The 12,242-nt window shown below is 42.9% G+C and overlaps 1 protein-coding gene across 4 annotated transcripts in view; it reads left to right on the top strand.

Moving 5' to 3' along the window:
- pter (phosphotriesterase related) overlaps window positions 1-12,242 on the top strand; it is a 137,783-nt gene that overhangs the window by 75,865 nt on the left and 49,676 nt on the right. For 2 of the 4 annotated variants that reach the window (XM_069914265.1, XM_069914266.1), the window contains one exon: window positions 3,341-3,429. The exons of the other annotated variants lie outside the window; for them this stretch is intronic. In XM_069914265.1, the coding sequence (XP_069770366.1) occupies window positions 3,341-3,429 (89 nt within the window). The remainder of the gene's footprint in view (window positions 1-3,340; window positions 3,430-12,242) is intronic. 4 annotated transcript variants of the gene reach the window in all.

Raw genomic sequence — 12,242 nt, 5'->3', positions numbered from 1 at the left:
AAAAAATCCCAATAAAAAAATATTTTTAAATTCCCAAATTTTAGAAACAATCAAATTTTTAAAACTGAGGTGTGTCAGCAGTTCTAAGGATTTAAATCTGGGGGAAATGTCCCCCCCCCCCCCCCCGTGGTAAGAGTGAGCAAATGCCAGAGGACATCTGTGCAAGGTCAGTAGAGGCAAGTTTGGGGGAGATGTGGGGTAACCTTTTTTTGCATAGAGTAGTAGGTGCCTGGAATGCATTGCCACTGGTAGTGGTGGAAGATGATGAGGAGCACACATTAATCAAATCGACATGATGGAGGGATTAAGCAGTTTTAATTACCAAAATCCTGAGCATTACAGATACATTACTTGGCCAGGTTCCAGTTACAGGTGCAAGAGGGGGCAAGTTCCACATGCCAGCCTTTATTGGGAAATCAGGGGAGGAGCCAAGGAAGGTCAGATTGCTGTCTAGATTGTACTGTTTTCCCTCTCCACTTGCCCATTCCTGCGGGGGGTTGTGGCTAGTAGTTCTGCTCGTGGCTATCCCCGCCGCCTGTAGGTACTATCACAGCTCCTGACTCATGAAGGAGGAACCCCTGTCACTGTGTATGTAGCTGGGGTATCCAAGCATAGTGAATATGGTCTGGAGTGCTTTGATGACTGTGGCTGCAGTCATGTCTGGACAAGGGATAACAAATGGGAACTGGGAGTACTCATCCACGACATTCAGGAAGTAAAGATTCCTATTAATGCCTTAATGAGTTGGGCTCGGCACAGACCGAGCAGTTATGGCACAGTTCCCGAATCTCCTCAACTGAGTAGGGCAAATTTCTAGACCTCACGATGTGATACAGCTTTGTGACCCCGGGGTGGCAGAGCTTGTCATGCAGAAACTTCAGACGATCTGCTTGTGCATTGGTACATGTTCCCCGGGACAGAGTATTGATGGATCATTAAGCTTCCCAGGCTGGTATAGGATCTCATAATTGTACATAGAGAGTTCGATTCTCCATCACATGATCTTATCATTTTTTTTTATTTTACCCCACTGTTTGTTGTTAAACATAAATGTGACAGCCCTCTAATCTGTCAGCAGGGTAAATTGTCTACCAGCCAAATAATGCCTCCAGAGGCGTACAACTTCCACTATAGCCTGGGCCTCTTTCTCATTTGCAGAGTGCCTGAGTTCCAGTCCATGGAGTGTTCCAGAGAAAAATGCCACTGGCCTGACTGCCTGATTCAGTGTGGCTGCTAGGGCAACAACAGAGGCATCATTTTCCACTAGGAATGGGATGGATTCATCAATGGCATGCATCGTTCCCTTGGGAATCTCATCCTTGATGCCCTCGAAGGTTTTACAAGCCTCCGCTGATGACGGAAATTCTATTGTCTTCACTAATGGCCAGGCCTTGTGTGCATAATTGAGGACCCATTGGGCATAAGAAAACAACCCAAGGCACCTTTTTAAGGCTTTCAGGTTCTAGGGCAATGGTAATTCCCTAAGGGGGTGAATTCTCTCGGCATCCGGGGACACGATCCCTCCCTCCACCATGTACCCTAGTATTACCAGCCATGAAGTGCAGAACAAACACTTCTTCTGAGTATATGTCAGGTTTAGGGTTTTTGCTGTGGTGAGGAATTCCCTTAGATTCATATTGTGTTCCTCCATGTCATGGCCGCCTATGGTGACATTATCCAAATATGGGAATGTTGCCTTTTACTTGTGATTGTCTACCAAGTAGTTAACCGTTGGCTTCAAAAGCAATGTGGGGCCTGTCCTCTGGGTGGGTTAGGATCTGATGGTATGTGACTTAAGGTCTATGGTGGAGAAGACCCTATATTGGGCTATCTCATTCACCATATCAGCAATTCAGGGTAGGGGGAAGACATCCAGTAACGTAAATCTATTCACAGTCTGGCTGTAGTCTATTACCATCCGGTTCTTTACCACCAACACCTGAGCTTGCCACGGGCTGTTGCTGGGCTCAATGATGCCTCCGGCCAACAGCCTCTAGACTTTGGTTTTAATGAAATGTCTGTCCTCCAAGCTATATCTCCTGCTTTTGGTGGCTATTGGTCTGCAATTCTCTGATAAGTGCTCAAATAGCAGAGGCAGAGGGACCCAAAGGGTGGATAGCCCACACTTACTGCCCAGCTTACTCTCATTGGCTGGGCCAAATTCTTTGTTCTGCACTGTGATCGGGGGATGCAGACCGTCAAACTGCATTGTTACACTTTCCAGCTGACACTGGAATTCTAACCCCAGGATAACTGCCACAGAGAGTTTGGGCATTACCATGATTTTAACATCCCTGTACTGCCTGCCCTGCACCCTTAAGTCTACCCGACAGTACCCACACATATCTGTGAACTGGGCTTTAGATGCCAGGGATATTCAGCACTTTTCCGGAGACACCTTCAGTGCACAGCGATTTATTAAGTCTGGGTGGATAAAATTTTCGGTGCTCCCTGTGTCAAACAAACAACCCGTGACACGGCCATTTACCTCAATGTTCATCATCAATTGCACCAGCTGGTGAGGCCTGTTCTGATCCTGCGTCACGGAGGCTAGGGTTAGATCTGATTCAGAGTCACCATTGTATCGTTCCTGACGGTAATGTGTCAGACTTGGCGCTTCAGAAGATGGCTGCCCCCAGTACTCACACGTGGCTGGGACCGGAGGTGAAGTTAGCGATCACTGATCCAAAGCCAGAAGTGACATTAGCAATCATCATCTTGGTGACCGCTCCCCCAAAGATGGCAGCCCGTCTCTCGGATCGCACATGGCACTGCTAGTTGTGGGCTGCCCCTGGCACACCTTCACATAGTGCCCTTTTTTGCCATTTGAGCACACTGCAGTCCTGGCTGGGCAGGACTTCCGGGGGTGCCTGGCCAGCTGGCAGAACCTGCACATGCCGGCCCCGGCTGCCGCTGCTGTTAGTGCCATATCCCAACGTGGCGGCACCCTCATCCCCATATGGATGCCGGACCGCTGGTGGTGTAAGCCACAGTCTCCATTGCCTCCCCTAAGTCTAGTACTTCTTGCAACGTGCAGTTACCTTTTTCTAGGAGTCTTTGTCGAACCTGGGTCGATAGCATGTTTGTCAGCAGTCCGTCCCACATCAGCTTGTCTGCATACTCAGAGGAACTCACTGCGGTACACCTGCAGGCTCTAACCATCTGTCTCATCGCCTGCATGAACTGTGCGAAGGGCTCCTCAGGGGCTTGATGCCGGTTCATAATTTATACCTCGTGAACATTGGGTTCATCGGGGTTCCGTACTGCTTCTGCAGCATGGCCATCACCTTGTCATATGTTCAACAGTTTCTAATTATTCAAAATGCCTGATCACTCATAGATGCAAACAGGAGATCGTACTTATCTTCAGCATCCCTTAGGTTGTGGCGGCGCATGAACGTCTGCATCCCGTGCAGCCACCTCCAAAAGGTAAGGTCTGTGTTGGGTTCCCTGAGTTTAATTGTAAGCATAATCGGCTGGCAAACTTCTCCCACTACCCACTTCAGAGTTGATGCAGACCCCAGGGGTGCATCCGTTACCTCACCACATGGTTGGGTTGACTCCACGGTCTGTGGGCTGGATGACCAGGCATCTTCCCAATTGTTGCTGCCTTGTCCTTTATGCTGAGTTTCCATGGCTTTTGTTTTGTTGTGGAGCACACAATAATCACATCGACATGATGGAGTGATTAAACGGCTTTAATTACCAAAAACATGAGCATTACTGATATAATACTTGGCGAGGTTCCAGGTACAGGTGCAAGAGGGGGAAAGTCCGGGCATGCAGCCTTTATTGGGAAATCTGGGGAGGAGCCAAAGGAGGCATTAGGGAAGGTCAGAGAGGTTTGGACTGGCCAGTCCATACATCTATGCAAATACCTTTCACTATAGATGGTACAATCAAGACATGTAAAAGACTCTTAGACACATGAAGGATTATGGGTGTGAGGTAGGGAAGGTTTAATTTGTATAGGTAAGCACAACATTATGGGTTGAAGGGGCTTGTTATGAATTAGCAACCCTTTTAATTATTTTTGGAACTAGAATTAGCACTAACACAGGAACAGCAATTGAAAATTCACCAAACAATTCATAATAATAGTTTTTGTTAAACTATAAATAACAACATTTCTAAACTTACTTAACTCTAAACTTAACCTAAAAGTTCAGCATCATTTTAGTCTTGCTTGAAGCTCTTAAATTCTCAGTTCAAAAATAATTATAAAGTATTTTTAAGCATTATATCTTCAGGCCTATTGACTCACAATGTGTCTATTTTCTTCCACAATGAATTCACAAACCTAGACAAAGGCTAAACAAAGTGGCTGTCTTCTTCCATGATGATTTCACAAACCTAGACAAGGTTTAAACAAATGTGGTTATTGTCTTACACAATGAAGTCACAAACTAGACAAGGGTTAAATGAAGTGGCCATATAAAAATAGACCCAGTAGAAATCTGTCCTCTTTTGAAAGAGGCATCTAAATGGACTTCCTTATCTCAAAAGCCACTGATTCTGTGTTTCCCTTTCCCCAGGAATAACACACAACAGCACCAATTCTGGTTACAATGTCTATTACAATGTTTCAGTCCTGGTATGTCACAGTGTTTTGACTTCAGTCAATTCCAAACTGAACTCCTCCAAATCTGAAATCAAAATGTCCAAATTCGGTAATATATTTCTTCAAATCATTACATCATCACCAAGGTGCATCCCAATTCTTGGAAACCACATGTCCATCAGTTTTATTTCTACCAAAATTCTATTCCTTTTTCTAAATTGTGGCCTATCCATAACAACCTCTGACCTCATCACTGTTCAAAAGGCTTAAGTGGCTTTGATTAAAAACAAATGGCAGTTCTTGAATAATTAAGACTCACTTGAAATCCATCAGCTCTCTCTGACCAAGACACAGCAACTCCTTCTTTGAGTACAATGGTGTATCTGTAAATGTTCTGTGGCCTGTGCATTACCCTGTACCAGCCCACAACCAACTTATTAAACCATATCTAGATAAAATACAGTTTTAACATTATACTAAGGATTAACATAAATCCATTACAGGCTGTACTGTGCTGCAATGTTCTATGTTCTCTGTTCTACTTGGAGTGAAAATTAAATGTGCCTAAAGGAAGAAGGATTTGTCTTGCTAGATGGCATTTAATATATATTTGAATTTATTGGTTCATGAAGTGTGAATATTACAGGAAATGCTGGTGTACATTGTCCTTCCCCAATTCCCTTGAACCAATGAGATAGTTAACGGGTTGTTTGAGGATAGAAGATTACCTTCATGAGTCTTTTTTACAACAATCTGGTAATTTGATGTTGACTTTTAATGAGAGAAGATGAAAAACATCTAGATTTGTTTAGTTTAATTTAAATATTCCTGCTGCCATAGTGAGACTCAATTGTCCTTAGAGCAATAGCCCAGAACGTCAGTTGCTGGTAAAATAACAATCTTTATTCATCTGTATATTCTGATGCAAGAAATACAATTCTTCCTGAGGGCTAATTAAATGTCTTTATTAATTTGTATCGATTTCTATGAAAAGAGTTTACCCAATTCAGTTATTAGTCAATAATGAAGATATACCCAACTTCCCAGGAAGTGGCTGAGTTGAGCACTAGGGAATGGGGAAACACAGATCCTTGACCATAAACAAAGTGCTGGAATAAAGTAGAGGACCAACATGAATCTGTGGGGGCAAAGACATAACTGATCCAGGTAACGATCTGAAATATTGACCATTCCCTTGCCTCCAAGATGCTGCTTGACCCAGCAGTGACATAGGTTTAACTGATCTGGAAACTGAAATTGGAACCATACAGACTTGTAGGCAAACCTGAAGATAACAAAATGGGGCAAGAACTGGTCAGCAGCAAAATTCGTGGAATGTTCCAAAGCTGTTTGCTGGTATTGCTCGATTTTGGGTCCAGAAGTCTTCTGGTGCTCTATTGGTTGAGATTATTTCAGAATATTCTAAAAATGCACCATTTCTGTTTAACTTAACTTTGCCTGATCATCTGCAATGAATCTTTGTTAATTTAACATAACATAACAATTACAGCACAGAAACAGGCCATTAGGCCCTTCTAGTCCACACCGAACCAAATAATCCTCTCTAGTCCCACCTACCTGCACAATGACCATAACCCTCCACCTTCTTCTCATCCATATACCTGTCCAGCTTTTTCTTAAATAAAAAAATTGACTCTGCTGCCACTATTTCTCCCGGAAGCTTGTTCCACACCGCTACCACTCTCTGAGTAAAGAAGTTCCCCCTCATGTTACCTCTAAACCTCTGCCCCTCAACTCTCAACTTATGTCCTCTTGTTTCAATCTCTCCTACTCTTAACGGAAATAGTCTATCCACATCCACTCTGTCCATCCCTTTCATAATCTTAAATACCTCTATCAAATCCCCTCTCAACCTTCTACGCTCCAAAGAATAAAGACCTAATCTGCCCAATCTCTCCCTGTACTCTAGATGCTTAAACCCAGGTAACATTCTGGTAAATCTTCTCTGCACTCTCTCTACTCTGTTTATATCCTTCCTATAATTAGGCAACCAGAACTGCACACAGAACTCTAAATTAGGCCGCACCAATGCCTTATACAATCTCAACATCACTTCCCAACTCCTATATTCCATGCAATGATTGATAAAGGCCAGCATACTAAAAGCCTTCTTCACCACCCTATTCACATGAGTTTCTACCTTCAGGGAATGATGTACCGTTACTTCTAAATCCTTCTGCTCTTCTGTATTCATCAATGCTCTCCCATTTACTACGTATGTCCTGTTCTGATTCTTCTTACCAAAATAAACCACCTCACACTTATCAGCATTAAATTCCATCTGCCATTTTTCAGCCCACATTTCTAAGCAGCCCAAATCCCTCTGCAATCGTTGAAAACCTTCTTCATTATCCACTATTCCGCCTATCTTAGTATCGTCTGCATATTTACTAATCCAATTCACTACCCCATCATCTAGATCATTAATGTATATAACGAACAACAATGGGCCCAATACAGATCCCTGAGGCACACCACTGGTCACCGGCCTCCAACCTGACAGACAATTTTCCACTACCACTCTCTGGCATCTCCCTTTCAGCCAATGTTCAATCCATTTGACTATCTCAAAATTTATACCTAAAGACTGCACCTTCCTAACTAACCTTCCATGTGGTACCTTATCGAAGGCCTTACTGAAGTCCATATAGACAACATCCACCGCGCTACCCTCATCCACATTCCTAGTCACCTCTTCAAAAAATTCAATCATATTGGTCAAACAGGACCTTCCGCTCACAAATCTGTGTTGAGTGCTCCTGATCAGATCCTGTCTATCCAGATATTTATAAGTACTATCTCTAAGAACTTTCTCCATTAATTTACCTACCACAGACGTCAAACTTACAGGCTGATAATTGCCAGGCTTCCACCTTGAACCCTTTTTAAATAACGGAACCACATGCACAATACGCCAATCCTCCGGCACTATCCCCATCTCTAATGACATTTGGAAAATTACCATCAGGGCCTCTGCTATTTCCTCCTTTACTTCTCTCAATGTCCTGGGGAAGATCCCGGAGACTTATCTTTTTTTATTTTATAACATTTCCTATAATTTTATTATCAACACACTTTCATCATTCAATGAAAGCAGGCAATTTATTGACTAGATTTTTATTTGCATTTGCACAAAGATTGTACAAGTAATGTGTAAAATAAAAATCAGCATAAACTCACGGAGAAATGGGAGTGTAAATATTTTACCATTCCTCATCCGAGATGACATGCCCTGCTCTTCAGCAAAATTACTTGGTATCTGTGGTCAAGGAATCAAATACTTGAACTTCCTGAAATTGTTTTGAATGTAAAATAAGAATTTTTTAAAAAGATACCACAGTAAATAGAGGCAGGATCAAAGTGCTTTACTGTGAGTTTTTTCTCTTCGAAAGAAAACTCACTGAAACCTCTAATTGAATCAGGATGAGTCACATGGATAATGAAAGCTTACACAATTTTGAGTCCTAAAGCTTCACACTTCAAAGTGTATGACTGATAGTTAGATGATGGTGAATTTTAATTTTCAAGAATAAAGTTGGAACATATGGTGTAAATTGAATACTTTACAAAGTTCCATATTGTTTATGCAGTCTCTGTTTGCTTGTGCTTAATCTTATATTTTGCCATTTGTTATTACGATTCACTGCGAAAAGGAATCTAAAGACCTAATGAAAAAATTGATGCAAAAATAGGCATAATCCCTGGTAACTTCCCAGTTACCTCAGCCAAAGCAAATTCCATCTCTGAGTATTCTCATAAGAGAAATCATTTCCATTTCTTTCCCAAACAGCTGTATCTTGGTCAAGATTAGTCAGAACAGGAAGGCAGTGAATAGGGCAGATGAAACAAATAGATGCCCTATATTGTAAAATGGAGTGGGATGATAGGGTGTCAATAGGACAAAATTGCAAGCATAAGATTGAGGATTTAACTTGTGGTACCCTGGAAAGAAAATTGGAAAGTACTGATTGTCTTGTATTTAAATGCCTGCAATGTTACAAATCTTGTAATGTAGCTGGAAATTTGCAGGTATGATGTTGTTGGCATCACTGAGTCATGGCTGAAAGAAGATCACAGCTGGGAACTACACATCCAAGGATAAGGACAGGCAGGTGTGCAATGCAGTGGGGTGCAATTCTGTTAGTAAAAAATTGGATCAAATCTTTGGAAAGAAGGTCTGGATTGGAAGATATAGAATCCCTATAGATAGGAGACACAGGGGTTGATAAGAGTTACATGGAAGTTACTGCACCTCGGAGGCAGGAGGAGGGTAGATGGGTGACAGTCAGAAGGAAAGTGAGCAGGCAGGCAGTGTAGGGTACCCCTGTGGCTGTTGCCCTCAATAATAATACCATTTTGGATACTGTTGGGGAGAAGTGACCTACCAGGGATAAGCCATGGTGATCAGCTCTCTGGCAAGGAGTCTGGTCCTGTTTCTAAGAAGGGAAGGGAGGAGAAGAGATGAGCTACAGTAATAGGGGTTCCATAGTTAGGGGAACAGATAAGAGGTTCTTTGGAAGAGATTGAGTATCCTGGATGGTATTTTGCCTCCCTGGTGCCAGGGTCTGAGATATCTCAGATTGAGTTCACGGCATTCTCAGGAGAGAGAGTAAGCAGCTAGAAGCCGTGGTCCATGTAAGGACCAATGGCATGGGAAAGAAGGGTGAGGAAATCCTGCAAGGAGTGTTCAGGGTGTTAGGCACTACATTGAAGGACAGGGTCTCCAGGGTTGAGATCTCAACATTTCTACCTATGCCACTTGCCAATGAGGTTAGAAATAGGAGGATAATTCAGCTTAATATGTGGCTAAAGATGTGGTGTAGGAGGAAGGGCTTCAGGTTTGTGGATCAATGAGCTCTCTTCCATGAAAGGTGGGATCTGTTCCGAAGGGAGAGTTTACATTTGAACTGGAAGGGAAAAAATATCCTTTCAGGAATGTTTGCTAGAGCTACTCCGGGGGCTTTAAACTAGATTTGGACAGGTATGGGAACCAGAGTGCCAGTGCAGATAGAGGAGAGGAGGAGGGAAAAGGTTATATCAAAATTGCATGTACGTTAGAGTCAACAGGTTGTACATGACAGAAATGTTCTCAGGTGCATCTATTTCAATGCAAGGAGTATTGCACAAAAGGCAGATGAGCTTGGAGTATGAATTGGCACGTGGAATTATGCATGACATTGTGGCCATCAGAGAAACTTGGTTGCAGGATGGAAAAGACTGGCAGCTCAATGTTCCAGGCTTTCATTGCTTCAGATGTGAGAGAACTGGAGAGATGAAAGGGGGAGGAGTGGCATTTGTTATGAGCCCAGAGGACCCCAAAACCCAGCAGCAATAGATATTCACCACAACAAAGTTACTTAAACAAAAGTTGTTTTAATTATCTTTAAACATGAAAATACTATCAAACTTTAACTTATTTCTATTGACTTACTTAACCTAACTTAATTCCTTTTAATTCTAAGAGCATGTGTGTGTAATGTGTGTATAAGTTCAGAAAAGTTCTTTGGTTCACAGTTCAATCTCACTTCTCATTCTGCCAAGTTCACTGATTGCAGGCAATTCTTATACTCTGCACAGAATTTAACATTTATAAAGTTCACCAAGGTTACCGCTCAGGAAGGTTCTTGTCAGTTTTAAGAGAGAGATTTGTTGTTTCAGGACATCCACAACTGATATACTTCCTTCAGTCACTTCAGTGTCTTGCTGACAAAACTTGTCCCATCAGGGTTCTCTGGTTAATAACTTTTTTTCTTTCATGTCACCACAGTTCCTTTTTGTTTCACTTATTCCAAGTGAAACATTAGACAGCCAGTCCTCTCCTCTTGTATGAACCAAAGAGCTTTGACCAGGCTGTCTTACAACTGGGCTTTCCATAAGTTTGGCAGCTTGTCCTGTTCCAGTCCCAGCTGCTTCTGCTGGCTTTAACACTGTACAAGTGATCTCTGTCTCTCTCTGTCTCTCTGTCTGGCTCTCTTTGAGAAAGCCTGTTTGACTGTCTATGTTTGCAAAACCACATGACCCTCTCAGAACAGCAAGTTCCCTTCCAGACAGCAACGGCTCTTGACATGCTTTTTCATCTTGCATTTTGTAAACAACAATCCATTAGTGAAGTCTCTTGAGCACTCTTCTAAAGCTACCATGGGGCAGAGCTTCAGTATTTTAAATAAGATCTGTTTTAAAGTGTTTGTATGTGACCAACTCTATCAAAACTTTCTCAATTTATCTCCCCAAAACACTTCTATATATATATATGTATATACACTGTCACACATTGATCTCACCAAGATCAAATGCTTTACTACCAAAGTTAACTAGAATCCAGGGTTGGATGCAGAGGCCCAAGTCCTTCTCAGAGCTCGTGATGCTGCCTTCAGCACAGGGTATAGGATATCATTAAGATCAGCCAGATCTGAACTCTCCTGTGCAATCCAGAAGGCAAAGCATGGGTACGCACGGAAGATCCACAGACAGCTGTGCAACACTGGCAATACAAGGCGCATAGGGCAAGGGATCAAAACTATTATGGATCACAAGTCAACCTTGCAAATTAAGGACAATGACACCTCCCTTCCAGACAGGCTGAACACCTTCTATGTATGGTTTGTTGAGAAGAACGAGGTGATAGCAAAGAATGCTTCATGTTCCCCTGATGAACTGGCCCACTGCATAGACACAGCTGAGGTGAGGAGAACCCTAGTCAAGGTGAAACTACAGAAGGAGGTGGGACCAGACAACATACCTGGTCAGGTACTGAAGGACTGCGCAGACCAATTGACAGAAGTCTTCACAGACATTTTCAACACCTCACTGCAGCAGTCCAACATTCCTTCAGGGTTCAAAACAGCCACCATCATCCTGGAATCCAAGAGGGGGACAACAATAGGCCTCAATGACTACTGCTCTGAGCCACTGACCTCAACTATTATGAAATGCTTTGAGCATCTAGTGATGGAATGCACCAAAGCACACATCCCAGAGATGCTGGATCCATTTCAATTCACCTATAGAAGAAACTGTCCCACAGCCATTGCCATAGCCTTGTCACTTTATTCCATCCTGGCCCACATACTCCAGGCTGCTGTTCATTGACTTCGACAATGTTTAATATGATTATTCACTAGAGGCTGGTGGAGAAGTTGTCCTCGCAGGGACTCAACACCCCTCTCTGTAATTGGATCCTTGACTTCATAAGGGAAAGTCTACAGTCTGTCCGGGTTAGTAGCAGAATATCAAGCACCGTCACACTAAGCACTGGCACACCTCAGGGCTGTGTGCTCAACCTCCTCCTGTTCATGCTGCTGACCCACGACTGTATCACCAGATCCAGCTCCAACAGTGTCATCAAATTTGCAAATGACACAACAGTAGTCGGCCTCATCAGCAACAACGATGAGTTGTTCTACAGAAAAGAAGTGGAAAATCTTGTAAAATAGTGTGAGAGTAAGAACCTGAGTCTCAACATGGACAAGACAAAGGAGATGATTATGAACTTCAGGAGGACCAGGAACAGCCACCCTCCACTACATATCAACAACTCTGTAGTAGAGAGTGGAGATTTCCTTGGAGTTAGTGACCTATCGCAGACACTCACCATCTCCTCAGTTGTCAGGAAGGTGCAACAGTGACTGCACTTCCTGAGAAGACTGAAGTGGGCAAGGCT

This window comes from Narcine bancroftii, chromosome 1 (assembly GCF_036971445.1).
Source record: "Narcine bancroftii isolate sNarBan1 chromosome 1, sNarBan1.hap1, whole genome shotgun sequence".
Taxonomy (NCBI): domain Eukaryota; kingdom Metazoa; phylum Chordata; class Chondrichthyes; order Torpediniformes; family Narcinidae; genus Narcine; species Narcine bancroftii.
Note: the sequence above shows the minus strand (reverse complement) of the source record. Positions and strands in the feature narration are given on the sequence as shown.